Genomic DNA, 16,875 nt, shown 5'->3' on the forward strand with positions numbered 1-16,875 from the left:
GAGGAAAGAGATTGATGGGCACTAGAGGGTGGTGATGGGCAGGTGAGGGGCAGAGAAGGGGTAACTTCAGAGCCAGAGAGGTGAAGGGAAAAGGAGAGAAGGGGGAGGAGGGGAGAAGTAAGAGGAAGTTAGAGAAATCAATACTCATGCTGTCAGGTTGGAGGCTACCCAGATGGAATACAAGGTGTCGCTCCTCCATCTTGAGATTGGCCTCACTGTGGCAGTAGAGGAGACCATGGACTAACACGTCAAAATGGGGATAGGAAATGAATTAAATAGGTGGCCACTGGGAAAGTCTGCCTTTTGTGGTGGATGGAGCGAAAGTGCTTAATAAAGTGGTCCCCCAGTCTATGTTGTGTCTCACCTGGAAGGACTGTTTGGGGCCCTGAATGCAGGTGAGGGGGGAGGTGTAGGGGGCAGATGTAGCACTTGTTCCTCTTGCTGGGGTACAGTAGATGGTCAGTAGAAACTCAGCTCTTTCTGCTTGTTGCCTTCTACAATGTCTCGCCTGACACCATCTCTCACCTGGTGCAGTCTCACACGGATGTGGGCAGGCAGGCTGTGCCCCACTGCTACTCACACTGCTACAGGCTTACTTGAAAAGGTGTAGGCCACACCAAAACCACTGCTCGAGGTTCACACCCAAAGCAGATTCTCGTCTGCCATGATCTACCACCATTTCATTTGCCGTTTTCTCGCGCCAAGAAGCCTGGAACACACTGGGTATCTGCAATTTCCTTGGGTGCACCTGGAACAATTCATCCCTAGCTTTTCCCAGCCTTAACCAGATGCTACGCCATTTTCACTGCCTCATCACCCAAAATGCAATCCAATGTTGTTCATTGCAGTGTTTGTGACTGGGATCCTCAGAATGTCAGGTACTGAAAGAGTTCCATATGTTCGACTGGATGTGAAGGCAGAGACTACAGATAGAAGTCCAGGCAGTGCCTTTTACCCAATTGACATATTGGATTCACAGTACAACAGCAACCACACTTCAGAAATTATTTTATTGACAGCTATTGGGTGTATTGAAAGTTGTCACAAATATTGAGTCTTTTCAAGTCCTACTTTCAGATTTGTGTGGAGCTTCACACCTCAGGATTCCTGAAGATTCTTGATGCCCATGGGATTCGGCAGAGGACACACAGGAAAAGCCTGTAAAGATCCTGTAACAGCAGGAGCCAGGTTCAGGGTTGTGAGACTCGCAGTGCTGGTGGATAATGTATCACAGGAAAGAGTCTGGTATTGGCTTCTCCGGTGCTGGACATGTGCCCTGTATCCAGCAGAGGAGAGGGAGGGAAGGTTTGATCGAAGTTAGTGCTCTGGCAGCGATGTCATCAATTTTCTCAGATTCTCAACCTCCATCTGCAATAAAAGTGTTACAAAAAAAAATCAAATAATATTGTGAAATACTTCACTTTCTTTTTGTTTTCATTGGATATGCTAATTTCTGACACAATATTACTCCCAGGACAGATAACCCGTTTCTTCCTGGGGGTCTTCTTCAAGTGACTCTCCTGTCTGTTCAGGCTGCTGCGGATCTGCTCAGTAGTGCCACCATCAGGCAATACAATGGCACTGCAGGGATGGAGCTTTCAGAACCAGGTTGATTATCACTGACGGATGTTGTGAAATTTGATGGTTTGTAGCAGCAGTACAGAGCAAAGCACTAAAAAGTATAATTTATTTTAAAATCACATAAATAAATAAATACAAAAGAGGAATAGCAGGGTAGTGCTAATCCAGGCTGCTATCCCCACATGCTTCAAATCAGCCACCATCATCCCTTGGTACCAAGAACTCTACGTATTCAGAACTAAAAGACTACTGTCCAGTGGCACTGACGCAATCATCATGAAGTGCTTTGAACAGCTGATATCAAAGACTCCATTCCTGCCACATTGGACACTCACCAATATGCTTAACAACAGAACCGTTGTCGTTGACAGATGCTGTCGGATCTGTCATGCACCTGGCTCTGACACACCTAGTAAACAAGGGCACTTATGCCAGAATGCTGTTTCTGGATTTCAGTTCAGCATTCAACACTATTGCTTGCTTTGACCGTCAAAACATGGAGAAATTTTTACAAACTCCCGCAGTCCCCGATGACCCTGTCGTTTGTCTCTGAGGCCAACGTTAGAGCCTCCTTCAGGGGGGTGAACCCGCGGAAAGCCTCCAGCCCGGATGGGGTACATGGCTGAGTACTAAAGACCTCTGCTGATCAATTGGCTGGAGTGTTCACCAGTATCTTTAACTTCATATTTTGGCAATCCAAGGTACCCACTTGCTTCAAGCAGGCTTCAATTATGCAAGTGCCCAAAAAGAATGTGGTAACCTGCCTCAATAAGTATTATCCAGTAGCACTCACATCCACTGTGATGAAGTGCTTTGAGAGGTTGGTGGTGAAATATATCAACTCCTTTCTGAGAAGCGACTTGGATCCACTCCAATTTACCGACCAGCATAAGAGGTCCACAACAGATGCCACTCCATTGGCTCTTCGATCAACCTTCGAACATCTTGACAGTGAAGGTGCTTAGGATGCTCTTTATCGACTACAGGTCGGCATTCAACACTATAGTCCTCTCAAAACTAATCAATAAGCTTCAAGACCTTGGCCTCATTACCTTCATGTGCAACTGGATCCACGATTTCCTCACTTGCAGACTCCAGTCAGTTCAGATCAGCAACAACATCTCCTGCACAATCTCCATCATAGCCCCCAGTTCTACTCACTTTATATTTATAACTTTAAGCCTAAGCACAGCCCCAACACCATATTTAAATTCGCTCTTGACACCATTGTCTTCGGCCAAATCAAAGGTGGTGATAGATCAGCACTTAGGAAGGAGATTGAAAATCTGTCTGAGTGGTACCACCACCACAACCTCTCACTCAATGTCAATAAGATTAAAGAGCTAACTATTGACTTCAGGAGGAGGAAACCAGAGGTCTATGAGCCTGTCCTCACTGGGGGATTGGATTGGAGAGGGTCGGCAACATTACATTCCTTGGTGCTATCATTTCACAGGACCTGGGTCCAGCACATAAGTGCAATTAAGAAGAAAGCATGGCATTGCCTTGACTTCCCGAGAGGTCTGCAAAGATTCAGCATGACATCTAAAACTTTGACAAACTTCATGGAGTATGTCATGGAGAGTTTATTCACTGGTTGCATTACAGCTTTGTATGGTAATACCAATGCCGTTGAATGGAAAATCCTACGAGAGTCCCAGTCCATCACAAGTAAAGCCCTTCCTATCCACCTTGCTCATGGTCCGTTTGTCCTACTTCCATCTTGGAGGGGGCTCTGTAGCATCCATGACAGAACAAACACAGTTACTTGCCCCAACAACACCTCCAACCACTAACGCCAAGACTACTTCATTATTCCCTGTCAGTTATCTTATGTACAGCCTAGCGTCACCTTATGGACATACAATCTACGTATATAAACTATATCACGCATTTATATTTACTGTGTTTTTTATTATTATTGCGTACTTCATCTTTTGTGGGGGGGGGAGATTGCGGGGGGGGGGGGGGGTGGTGGTTGTGCTGCATCCGATCTGGAATAACAATTATTTGGCTCTTTACACTCGTGCAGGAAATGACATTAAACAATCGTGAATCATGGACCATTCAGAGGCAGAGGGAAAGAAGCTATTCCTAAAGAGGTGAATGTGGACTGCTATTGTGAATGAGTTAGTCTTCCCATTAAATGTTAACTCAGTTGGACCCTAAAAAGTTGTGAGAAGGTATGAAATACTTCCCGCCAAAACTTTTCAATTTTAGGGCAAAACCAAAACGTATGAATTAAAGAGGCATCAGCAGAGTTGCATTTATTACAAAATGGAGAAACATTTGGGTAAAAATTGGACAGCTTCTGTTTAGAAATGTAAGCTCTATGAACCACTTTAAATTGTAGAAGAGAATGACGAGCACAGAAAGATGATTTATTAACCCGTTTAAGAATTTTACTCCATCTATCATCAGAAATCTGACAATTTAGGTCATCCTCTCAAGCTTTTTTTATTTTATCTAAAAAGTCTTGTCTAGAATCAATCAACAAGTTATAGATACTAGTAATAGAACCATTAACAAAAGGTTTTAAATTTAAAAGATCGTCCAGTAAATTTTTATCAGGACCTATAAGGAAAAGTAGTTAATTGGAAACGTAGGAAATCTCTAATTTGAAGGTATATGTAAAAAATTTGACCCAAATCCCCTTACTGCCTTGTTTGGTATTATTGCAAATGAAGATATAACTTTAAATACTCCTAACCTACAGGTTTTAGTTTTTACCTCTCTTTTAGCAAGAAGAGCAATCTTGCTTAAATGGAAGGAGTCTACCCCTCCTACACATCTTCAATGGCTATGTGATATTATGTCTTATTTAAATTTAGAAAAGATCCACTGCTCAGTCTTAAATTCGAAACAATCTTTTTATGATATCTGGGGACCTTTCCTAAATTACTTTTCCAATTTATAAAGTTTAACAGTGCACAGACTTTTATGTATATTTTTATCTTCTCTTCTTCAGTGAATATGTCTTTTTTTTCTAATTATCCATTGTCATCCATCAGCTTTTTTCTTTGGTAGTTGGTAGGGGGTTGACTTTTTTTATATAAAAAATTTCTTTTCTGATGTATGACTTATCTTTAAATTTTTGATTACAGAGTGGAATACCATTATGTGTTATGCTATAACATTTTGATCAATTTTATTACAATGTTGAGATGTATCTATGTGTTGCACTCTGTAAATCTTGTTTTTTTCTGAATAAAAATATTGTAAAAAGAAAAAGAAAAAGAAAAGAAATGTTAACTCAGTTAACTAGGTTTGTTAACTAAACCAAATAAGGAGATGTAGATGCTGATATTTATTGTCCTGGCTGCACCTTGCCAGAGTTGTCACTGCCAGCCTCAGTGTACCATTCATAGCGACTATGTGGCATCACATACACTGTAGGTCAGACTTGGTAAGTACAGCAAGCACTGACATTGGTCATTGACAAATCATAAACACAAGAGATTCTGCTGATGCTGCAGGAACTCAGCAGGCCAGCCAGCATCTATGGAGGGGAATATGTCTTGACCTGAGACCCTTCATCAAAACTTGAAAGAACGGGGATGGAATCTGGAATAAGAAGTGGGAATAGGGGAAGGGGTGCAAGCTAGCAGGTGAGAAGTGAAACCAGGTGAGGGTGAACGTAGAAAGGTGGACAATGGAGGATGATGTGTGAAGCTGGGATGTGATAGGTGGAAGAGGTAAAGGATTGAAGAAGAAGGAATAAGAGAGGACAGTAAACAGTGGAAGAGAAAGAAGAAGGAGGAGAAGCACCATAAGGAGGTAATAGGTTGGTGAGGAGAAGAGAGGGGATGACAGGGAACAGGACGGGAAATGAAAAAAGAGAAAAAGGGTTAGGTAGGGAGAAATTACTGGAAATTAGAGCAATTGATGGTCATGACATCAGGTTGGAAGTTACCCAGGCGGAATATGAGGCGTTGCTCCTCCGCCATGAGTGTGGCCTCATCATGACAGTTGAGGAGACCATGGACTAACAAGTCGGAATGGGAAGGGAAAGTTGAATTGAAATAATGGCCACCAGAAAGACCCAGCTTTTGCAGTGGATGACACCAACAGACTCAAAGGTCTGGTGTTGCCTCACACGAAAGGACTGTTTTGGGACCGTGAGCGGTGCTGAGGAAGGAGGTGAAGGGGCTGATGTAGCACTCATCCTGCATGCATGGGGAGATCAGTGGGGAGGGGTAGATATGCTTAGTGGTACGATCCCATTGTAAGTGAGCAAAATTATGGAAAGTAATGTGCTGGATATGGAGGATCGTGGAGCAGTAGGTAAGGACAAGGGGAACCCTATCCCTGTTAGAGTGTCAGGAGGATGGGATGAGGGCAAATGTGCAGGAAATGGAAATTGGGTGAAGGCAATGAGGTAAGCGAAACACCATTCTTTGAAGAAGGAGGACTATCTCACTGCTGTGCAGACTATCTAACATTTATACTTGAGTGCAGCTTTCACAGAATATGTCAATTTCAGTTGATGCAGTCTGGTAGAAGAGGTACTAAGTGGAAAAACCTGTTGAGATGCATTGAAGTCTTTCACTCCAATGCATGTTTCAACTGTCCAATCTTGATGAACCTTAGAATAGAATCTAGACCTGCCCTGCCTCTGCATTCCCAGTCAATCGCCAAGGAAGATGCCACGCTGATGCATTGTAATCCATCTCCTGAACCTTGCCCGTGGTGGGGAGGATTTGTGGGAAGGAGAGGGAGAGTCCTAGGTTTCCCGAGGAATTCTGTTCAGCACAGTTGAGAGCCTGGCTGAAGTGTAAAATGAGGTGCTATCCTTGTGTTATGGTGTGTTAAACTTTGGGAAATATTAGATGAAAATCTGAACAGTTCGAAGTGACACTCTAACTCTTTGCGAGCTCGCAGCATGTAAAGTGTCTGTACAAGTGAAACATTGGAGGTTGGTTAATGTCTAATGATAGCAGCTGGAGTCTTTCTTGGCCCCAAGGCACCCCGGCATGAGGATGTCTGTCAATGAACACATGAGTTGCTGGAATGAAAGAAGCCATGCTGAGATAGTGGCATGAGCACAACGGACCAAAGAGTTTATCTGTCTCTGAGTGCCTCTGAATGCTTGTGGATTGAACCCCTATTTATCGAGTCACTTTTCATCCATTTCTTGTCACTTCACCTAGATTGAAGAATTGTGATCAATCAATGCCTAGGATGGATCCATAAATCAGAATACAGAGGTTCCCCGACAACAGCGGCATTCAAGTTCCCTGACAACAGCAACAATCAAGTGGAGACGAAGAACAGTGAGCCCTGAAATCTTTGTAACTTACTATGTAGTATTTTGTGTGATTCATTGTGCTTTCTATTCTGTGATAATAAATTAGGCTTAAGTTACTTTGTTGTGCATGCAAATTTATTACCACATCTCCTGGACACTCCAATTGTTTGAGTTAATCCAGCCCATTCCAATCCTGCACCATTCGAACACCCTGAACAAGATTTATTTGAATTTCCTCATAACCCACATGCAGGCACATACACCACCAAAGGAAAATTATTTGGAACAAAACTGCATAGACTATTAGAAAGGGTAAAATGAAGATTTGATGGTGATATTAGAAATTGATTCTGAACAAGGGAACATCAGCTTTTAGGTGGTTCATCAAGTTCATTGTGTCTGATCTGCCCGTCTGTCTGTCCTGAACACTTCCCACTGACAAAGACAATCAGTCTCAGGTTAGCTATTTTCCACGACTCCATGGGAGAATCCATGAAATGAGTCAATTTCAGATGATACAAGTCTTATAGACGAGGCAATAAGTGGGAAAACCTACAGAGGTTTCATACTACTTGATTCTTTGTGTTATGAATGGTGCCATGACATCGCCTGTGAATGTCTTACATCCCTTGTTACGGACACCTCACCAGCTGAAATTTTCTCACTACCTGTTCTATCAAATCCATTAATAAGGACAGATCCAATGGAGATAGAGGTCATTATAAGAGGTTTACCTGCAGTGTATGCCATTTGAGTCGCTCCTTGGCAATCTCTTCTTTTAAGTCAATTACATCTCTCCTGTCAAGCATCAAGAGAACACTCATTCAGCTGGAGTCTTGCTCTGTATGCTCCAAAGAAACTTTCAACATCAAGGCACAGAGCCACCGCATCATCTCAAGTGTATGAATCGCGTCCCTTTCCCCTTCTAAACTTGATAACGTACTGGGCTTGGTCAGGGGATACTCTGGTTAGTTGACGTCCTGTAGCATCAGAGCTAGGTTTAGATGTCTCTTTGCTCCACCATACAGAAGTCAAAAGCTGTATGGAGAGCTTTGGGCTTTACTCACTGAAGCGTAGAAACCTGAGGGGGAGCAGATCTCATTGAAACCTATCGAATATTGAAATGCTTAGGGGATGTGTTCTTTAGTGAGGGAGTCTAGGATCACGGATGAGGAGGAATTTCAGAGAAAAATGGCCTTAATTCTGCTTCTATGTATCATGGTCTCATGGCTGGACTTCCTAAGCTGAGGTCTGGGGTAACTGCCAGATGAGACACCAGAATAGTAGGTAGGTACCTCACCACCTTCTTATTTGACATCCCTCTTAGCCTGTAATTTCCAGAAATTTTCCTCAATTAGCTTCAGTAATATGCCTCCATACCCTTATCTGCTCTCAGTCTCAAAAGCAATCCATTTCAGTCCTGACTCTACTAATCCATGTTGGACTGATCAGTCCCATTTCTTCGAATAAAAAGGCTACAAAGGCTGGAAACCTGAAATAAAAACTGAAAATGCTGGAAATGCTCAACGGCAGGTCAGATGAACAGATATCATTGCGCATTGGTGTTGTGCAGTGAACCAGAATTAATTAGGGAGCTGAAGGTAAAAGAGCACCAAGGCGAAAGTGGTCATAATATAATCAATTTCACCCTGAAGTTTGAGAAGCAGAAGCTGAAGTCAGATGTAACAGTTTTACGGTGGAGTAAAGGGAATTACAGAGGAGAGGAACTGGCCAGAATTGGTTAGAAAAGAACACTGCCAATGATGATAGAGTAGCAATAGCTGGCATTTCCGGAAGCAATTCGGAAGACACAGGATATATACATCCCAAAGAGGAAGAAGTATTCTAAAGGAAAGATGACACAACTGTGGCTAATAAGAGAAGTCAAAGCAAACATAAAAGCCAAAGAGAGGGCATAAAATATAGCAAAAATTGGGAGGAAGTTAGAAGCAAACTGAAGACAACTAAAAAAGGTCATTCAGAAGGTAAAGATGGAATATAAAATTAAGATAGCCAATAATATTAAAGAGGATACCAAAACTTTCTTCAGATACATAAAGTGTGAAAAAGAGGTGACAATGAATATCAAACCATTGGAAACCAATGTTAGGGAAGTAGTAATAGACAACAAAATGGTGGATGAACTGAATAAATATTTTACATCAGTTTTCACTAGCAGTATAGTAAAAGCTCCAGGTGTCGGGGTCATGCAGTGTGTGAAGTTACCATAATCAGTTAGAAGGTTCTTGGGAAATTGAGAAGTCTAAAGGTAGATAAGTCACCTGGGCCAGATGGTGTACACTTCAGGGTTCTGAATGAGATGGCTGAAGAGATCGTGGAGGCATTAGTAATGATGTTTCAAGAATCACTAGATTCTGTAATTGTTCAGGGAGACTGGAAAATTGCAAATGTCACTCCACTCTTCAAGAAGGGAGAGAGGCAGAAGAAAGGAAACTATAGGCCAGTTAGTCTGACCTCAGTGGTTGGGAAGATGTTGGAGACGATTATGAAGGATGAGGTCTCAGAGTACTTGGAGGCACATGATTAAATAGGCCATAGCTAGCATGGTTTCCTCAAGGGGAAAATCTTGCCTGACAAATCCGTTGGAATTCTTTGAAGATATAACAAGCAGGATAGACAGAGAAGAACTGGGTGAAGTTGTGTACTTGGATTTTAAGAGGCCTTTGACAAGGTGCTACATGAGACTGCTTAACAAGTTACAAGCCCATGGTATTACAGGAAAGATTCTAGCATGGATAAAGCAGTGGCCAATTAGAGGCAAAGAGTGGGAATAAAGGGAGCCTTTTCTGGTTGGCTGCTGGTGACTAGTGGTGTTCCATAGGGGCCTGTGTTAGGACTGATCCTTTTTATGTTTTATGTCAATGATTTGGATGATGGAATTGATGGCTTTGTTGCACAGTTTGCAGATGATATGAAGATAGGTGAAGAGACAGGTAGTTTTGAGTAAGTAGAGAGGCTACAGAAGGATTTAGACAGACTAGGAGAATGGACAAAGAAATGGCAGATAGAATACAGTGTCCTGAAGTTTATGGTCATGCACTATTTTCTAAATGGAGAGAAAATTCTCTCCATTTTCTCAAGGCGCATAGGGACTTGGGAGTCTTTGTGCAGGATTCCTTAAAGGTCAATATGCAGGTTGAGTCTGTGGTGAGGAAGACAAATGCGATGTTAGCATTCATTTCAAAACTAGAGTATAAAAGCAAGAATGTAATATTTGTAACGCACCAGTGAGGCCTCTCTTGGTGTATTGTGAGCATTGTTGAACCCTTTACCTTAGAAAGGATGCACTGAAACTGGAGAGGGTTCAAAGGAGCTTCACAAAAATGATTCCAAGATTAAATGGTTTGTTATTTGAAGAACATTTGATGACTTTGGGCCTGTATTCATTAGAATTCAGAAGAATGAGGGATGACCTCATTGAGATCTATCAAATGGTGAAAGGCCTTGACAGAGTGGACGTGGAGAGGATGTTTCCTATGGTGGGAAAGTCTAAGACCAGAGGATATAGCTTCAGAATAGAGGGGCATCCTTTTAGAACGGAGATGAGGAGGAATTTATTTAGCCAGAGAGTAGTGAATCTGTTGAATTCTTTGCCACAGGTAGCTGTGGAGGCCAAGTCTTTATGTATACTTAAGGCAGAGGCTGGTAGATTCTTGACTGGTTAGGGCATGAAGGGATATGGAGATCGGGTTTGAGATCAACTATGATGAAATGGCAGAGTAGACTTGATGAGCCATATGGCCTAATTCTGCTCCTATATCTTATTTCCAGCCATTGCCTGCTTTAATTCCAGTTACTTGCTAGATCTATGCTGTTCCAGATGACTTTTCTGGCTTGTCTATTCCCACCTGGCGGATATTTTTCCACGAGTCATCAATATTCTACCTTAACCCAGTTCCTTGATCGCTCTCTGCCCTGTCCCAGTACAGTAATGCAGAACTGTTGAAACCCAGGTAGAATTTCATGGTCTAAATCTTCAATCCCCTCTCCAACAGTACGTGTTCCAGAAGCACTAGCAGTTTTGGAAGGCAGTTCACGACCTCAAGCGGGATTAAGGATGGGCAATAAATACTTATCATTTAAAAAATAAATCCTCTGTCAGGTCCCAATGAGTTGATACTGAGCTGTCTTAACCCAGGTAGTTGGTGTGGCCTTATCCAATATCGTTTGATGTTTTCTATTCTGTTACAGTCAGTTAATGTAGGAATGGTCAGACCCCAATTAATTGGCGTTGTCTTGCCCCTCCCAGCTACTTGCATGTCTCTGCAATCCCATTTAGGTAATGCAGGCCCCTCCTTTCCCAATTGTTTGACGTTGCCACTGAAGCTCAGCTGAAACAAGGCTCATTTCCCAGTTGAGGATTACTTACGAATACTGATTCTTCAGCAGGTTGATGGATAATTTCAGACTCTTCAGTTCCTCTTGCAGGCCTGCTACAGGATCCACCTTGTCCCCCCTTTCTTCGTGTCTCTGTGTTTTGTTTGGTGGGCTAGCCGGAACTGGGCCTGCTCTCGCTGCAGTAGACTGATGCCTTTGGATTGCTGGCGGCTCAAACAGTTGGGCAGGTGGAGGCTTGACTTTAGCTGGTACTAGTGGTGACACTGACCCCTCGGCATTCTGCTGTGGCGGGTTTAAGCAAAGAGAAGTGTAAGAGCAGCCATGAACAGCCCGTAAAAAGTAGAGCAAAATTAACCTCGGAAAGACTGCAGAAGACCGTTAGTGGATCAAGTCGAGGGATGAGAGACTTCAGTCGCAAGGATCTGGGTCAGGGTAGGGACTCCTTATTGAGTAGAGGAGGTTAAGGAAAGATCTACCAAGCATTGTACAAGATTATTATTGGATATGAAAGAGTGGATCATGACAAGCTAAACCAAAGGACACAGATTTACATTTGAAGTACTGTTTGGGATGGGAGAGGGAAAGTAGAGAAGCTTGATCTGGAGCAGGTTGAGAGGATCGGAATGCATTCCATGACTTTAGTTTTCCGAATGGTTTTGGATAAACACCTAACTAGAGAGAGAATTTGGATGATGCGGTGACACGTGTTGCAGAGTCGCCACCTCACGTGAATCTCCTGCAGCCCAAGTTCAATCCGTGCTGTGTGTGCGGAGTTCCCACATCCTCGTTATCATACCACGGATTCCCTCTGCGTGCCCCCATACCTCAGAGAAGCAAGAGAGGTCCAGGGTGGTACAATTCAGAATATTCACTGGAATATTCAGACACCAGTACAAAAATCTGCATGGATAGAGTGAAAAGCTGGAGGGTGAAATAGGGAGGGAAACCGCTCATTAGAGAGGGACGTGGGGGGGGAGGGGGGGGGGGAGAGAGTGAGGAGAGAGGGAGAAAAAGAGAGAGGTGGCTACACAGTTTCATCAGAACCCACCACAGACCCATGATGGGCTGAGAAATAGTTTAACTTTGGAGGAAAGTGAAGAACTGAGCTCAGTTTCCCTCCCCGTTTCACCCCTGCTGGCTTTCCGCTATCCCTGCGGCTCTTTCCACAGACGTCTGAATGTCCCGGGGAAGGAAAGCACAAATGCTTTTGTATTCTACTTCTAAAGGGTCTGTGAAGTTCATGATCTCACTCACTGTTGGTTTTGTTCATTTCCTGATTCACACTCTTGACACTAACATTTAACCAGCTGTTATTGAAACTCAGAAATTGGATTTCACCTTATTTGGTTGTGCTAGACATAATGTTGATAGGGCTAATCCACCAGCACAACCATCAGGAAACTGGCCAAAGACGTGTGTATAACAACACAATAATGAATTACTCTGGGATTCATGTTAAAGGGGGATCTGTGTTTACCTTAGCAAAAGTTTCATGGAGAACGTCCAGCTACTGCATCTTTGCCATGCTGGTCATTGAGAAGAGCGTCAGAATTGAAACAATTCTCCCCCTGGTAGCCACAGGACAGTTGTGGTAAAATGGGTCCCCTTGTCTTCAAATGCCCTGCTCTGATCTCATGCCAGCTGTTTGGTTTGGGATGATGAAGCTGTGATGACCATGTGAAGATCAGGTTTGTACAATGTAGAAAGCAGCAACCAGTGATGGGATAGGCGAAGGTGAGGGTCAGAACATAAAAACTGAGGCTGGCAGAGGCTGTGTGCAATAGGTCAATGCCAATGACGTCTCACTACTAGCCCCACACAATGTGGTCTTAACATTTCTGGGACTGGTCAACAAAAGTCTTAGATTGTCCCAAAGGGTCCTATTTGCTTCAGCAGAGAAGGGAGTGGGTAAAGCGTGACTTGTGACAGCATTGATTGTATGACAAACCCTGGAAGGTGTCAGATGCCAAGGTGGTGTGATCAGGGTGGTTGATGTGAAGCCAATCAAGTGGGCACATTATGCTGAGCTTCTTGTTATGGACAGAGACGTCAGGGGAACAGGCTCTCCAGTCCACCAGCCATCAGGTACTCATTTGCACTAATCACAGTTTATTCTTCCCACATCCCACAAACTCTCCCCAGTTTTTACACTCGGCAAAACTCTCCCATAGTCAAAGCCTGCAGACTGGAGACTGGAAGCCCAGAGGCCAGTCCTAGAGCTGGGGACGCTGCGCGTGGGTGGGGGTGACAAAAGGGGCTTGCTCTGCTGCTGTTGTTGTGTTCTTTGTTGCTCTGCCGGGCACTGTGGGCACCAAAATGTGTGGTGGCACTCGTGGCTTGTCCCCCTTAGGATGTGTTGCTTATTAATGCAAATGACGCTTTTCACTCTGAGTTAAACATAGAACAATACAGCACAGTACAGGCCCTTCAGCCCGCAATGTTGTGTCGACCCTTAAACCCTGTCTCCCATATAACCCCTCACCTTAAATTCCTCCATATACCTGTCTAGTAGTCTCTTAAATTTCACTAGTGTGTCTGCCTCCACCACTGACTCAGGCAGTGCATTTCACGCACCAACTACTCTCTGAGTAAAAACCTTCCTCTAATATCCCCCTTGAACTTTCCACCCTTTACCTTAAAGCCATGTCCTCTTGTATTGAGCAGTGGTACCTTGGGGAAGAGGCGCTGGCTGTCCACTCTGTCTATTCCTCGTAATATCTTGTGTACCTCTATCATGTCTCCTCTCATCCTCATTCTCTCCAGAGAGTAAAGTTCTAGCTCCCTTAATCTCTAATCATAATGCGCACTCTCTAAACCAGGCAGCATCCTGGTAAATCTCCTCTGTACCCTTTCCAATGCTTCCACATCCTTCCTATAGTGAGGCGACCAGAACTGGACACAATACTCCAAGTGTGGCCTAACCAGAGTTTTATAGAGCCGCATCATTACCCCGCGACTCTTAAACTCTATCCCTCGACTTATGAAAGCTAACACTCCATAAGCTTTCTTAACTACCCTATCTACCTGTGAGGCAACTTTCAGGGATCTGGGGACATGTACCCCCAGATCCCTCTGCTCCTCCACACTCCCAAGTATCCTGCCATTTACTTTGTACTCTGCCTTGGAGTTTGTCCTTCCAAAGTGTACCACCTCACACTTCTCCGGGTTGAATTCCATCAGCCACTTCTCAGATGAGAAGCCCCTTCCAATGTACGTGTAGTAAATGAATTAATCTGAACCTGAGAACTCGGAAAGAACTTACAGTGGCGATTTAATCTACAAAGCTGCACACCTTTGGGTTGTGGGAAGAAACAGGAGCACTTGGCTACACACAAAATCCACACGTACACTGCCTGAGGCCAGGGGACAGGAATCGCAAGGCAACATCTTCATCGATTGCACCACCGAACCCAAGCAAGCGGAAAGTATGTCTTCTCAATCCTAATCTGTAGATGGCGAAATGGCTTTGGCACGTCAGGAGCTGAGTCGGTCACCACAGCGTCTCCAGTCTCCGACTTACTCTTCTAACCCTGGGATTTCTGCAGCCGGTGAATACGGCTACCTGCTCAGCAGTGATCCTCTGGGTACAGATGGTGAAGACTTGGCAATGATACCTTCCTCCCTTGGTATAACTGTCAAACACCTATGCATTTATGGTAAGGGGGAAAGTTGAAGGGAAGTGTGTTGGACAAAACTTTTACACAGAGTGGAGAGAACTTGGAACGGGCTGCCAGGGGTGATGCTGGAAACAGATGAGAGGTGTTTAAAAAGCTATTAGAAGGACACATGAATAGGCAATGAATAAAGAGTGCAGGCAGAAAGGATTAGTTTGATTTTGCACTGTGCCCGGTACAGATATTGAGGGCCGGAGCTGGTCAGTTCATGTTCTATGATCTTAGGTCATCAAGTAGTAGTTAGACTCTGGTTCAAGATGTTGTTTGTCTCGCCCTTGGGGTTATCAGCCGCTTATCGCCCTGTGCCTCACTGCTGTCAAGCTTATGCTGCCTGCGTACGCTTGGCATTTATTTGACGGCCTCTAAGCAGTGGTGGCTGCTCAGGATCAGAACCAGCAGTGAAGTGTCTACTCACAGCAGCTGCAGCTCTGAGGTGAGTGGGTGGTCTTCGCCCCTGGGCCCTGGGTCTATCTGCCGTCAAGTGCTGCAGTGTCTGTGCAGATGGTACCACTGTGTCAAACGTCAGAGATTCTAAATGGGGAAAATGTCAGAAAAAAATTTGTAAATCACAGGATTTCCTGATTTGCAACAACTGTTTCTCATCCATTTCAGGTCCACAGCATTGATTATTAACCATCAGCTGTTGATAATTTTGAACATTGCCACTTCAAGAAATACCTATCTGCAGTGGTCATGTGATCTATTGCCCTCATCTGGTTCAGCACACAATACTGTATATTTCAGCAAGGCTCTGGGTTCGGTGTAAGTCGATCGCAGCAGTTCACCCTGATCCAGGGTCGTCCCAGCTGCACTCCACCCTGATCCAGGGTCATCCCAGCCTCACTTCACCCTGATCCAGGGTCGTCCCAGCCTCACTTCACCCTGATCCAGGGTCGTCCCAGCTGCACTCCACCCTAATGTTTGAGGCAGACCACCTACCCTCACTTCATTTAGCCCGCCTGTCAAAGCGGTGTACCGGGGTGTGGCCGCTGCACAGAAACAGCCACTTGGAGCCAGAGGTGAAAGCTGAGTGTCAGATGAGGTGGGTGAGCTGTCTCGAGGGGGACACGACAAGCCCTTTCAGCAGAGATACTACACCTCCCTGGCCATTTACTGAAGGACAAGATCTTAGTATGATGTCCCATCCGAAAAGCAGCAATTTAGAATCTGAGTGGAGCCAACAAGGTGGCACTAATGGGACTCATCTCCTCCGCAAGTGCAGCCCTGGCCTGGAGTTGACTTGGACCATCAGTTTCATGAACTGGGACTTGAACCCTGAACCTGAGAACGTTTAGCAAGCCGCTGCCCACTGAGCTGCAGTTCAAGACCCCAAAATGGAAGACCCACACTAGATCAAAGTCTGGGATTGAAAGGATGCACGCAATAGACATCTACAAGCAAAGCCAATCCAACTGAATGAGGTAAGATAAATTTCTACCACGCCGGACTTCTGGATACAAACTGAGGTTGGTTTTCCTTTAACTTTGCAATAAATCTGCCTGAATGAAGTCTCCTCTACACCACCCCGTCTTAAACTTCCAAGGCTGATGTTGCTCTGGTTTCAAAATTCAGAATCTGAGTCAGGTTTTTATTCACTGGCTTATGTTGTGAAGTTTGTTGTTTTGCAGCAGTAGTAGGTGGCTGGACACAAAAGTCATGTTACAGTGAAGAGTAAAGTATTTTTTCTGTTTCTGGCCCATTTCAACCCTGCTCTAGATTGTTTAATGGATGAAACGTCTCATTGAATGGCGCCACAGTAGCCTAACGGCATGACGCTATTACAGCTTGCAGTGTTCCAGTGTTTGGAGTTCAATTCCGGTATTTCACAGGGAGGACATACAGGGACTTGCATAAGGAGTCTCTGTAAGTCCTCCCCGTGGAATGCGTGGGTTTTCAACGGGTCCTCCGGTTTCCTCCCACCGTCCAAAGACGTGCCTGTTAGTAGGTTCATTGGTTATTGCAAATTGTCCTGCGATTAGGTTAGCATTAATCCAGTTTGTCGGGGTTGCTGAC

General features: G+C 44.3%; 1 protein-coding gene across 5 annotated transcripts in view; it reads right to left on the reverse strand.

Annotated features, from left to right (window-relative positions):
• Positions 1–991: 991 nt before the first annotated feature.
• The window catches only part of LOC140719754 (SH3 domain-containing kinase-binding protein 1-like), a 158,787-nt gene continuing 142,903 nt past the window's right edge, over positions 992–16,875 (reverse strand). For 4 of the 5 annotated variants that reach the window (XM_073034596.1, XM_073034595.1, XM_073034600.1 and 1 more), the window contains 4 exons: positions 15,278–15,393; positions 11,220–11,470; positions 7,564–7,627; positions 992–1,368 (listed from right to left, as the gene is read on the reverse strand). In XM_073034596.1, the coding sequence (XP_072890697.1) occupies positions 1,318–1,368; positions 7,564–7,627; positions 11,220–11,470; positions 15,278–15,393 (482 nt within the window). In that variant the 3' untranslated portion in view covers positions 992–1,317. The remainder of the gene's footprint in view (positions 1,369–7,563; positions 7,628–11,219; positions 11,471–15,277; positions 15,394–16,875) is intronic. The other variant, XM_073034599.1, reaches the window with a different exon arrangement.

This window comes from Hemitrygon akajei, chromosome 32 (assembly GCF_048418815.1).
Source record: "Hemitrygon akajei chromosome 32, sHemAka1.3, whole genome shotgun sequence".
NCBI classification, from domain to species: Eukaryota; Metazoa; Chordata; class Chondrichthyes; order Myliobatiformes; family Dasyatidae; genus Hemitrygon; species Hemitrygon akajei.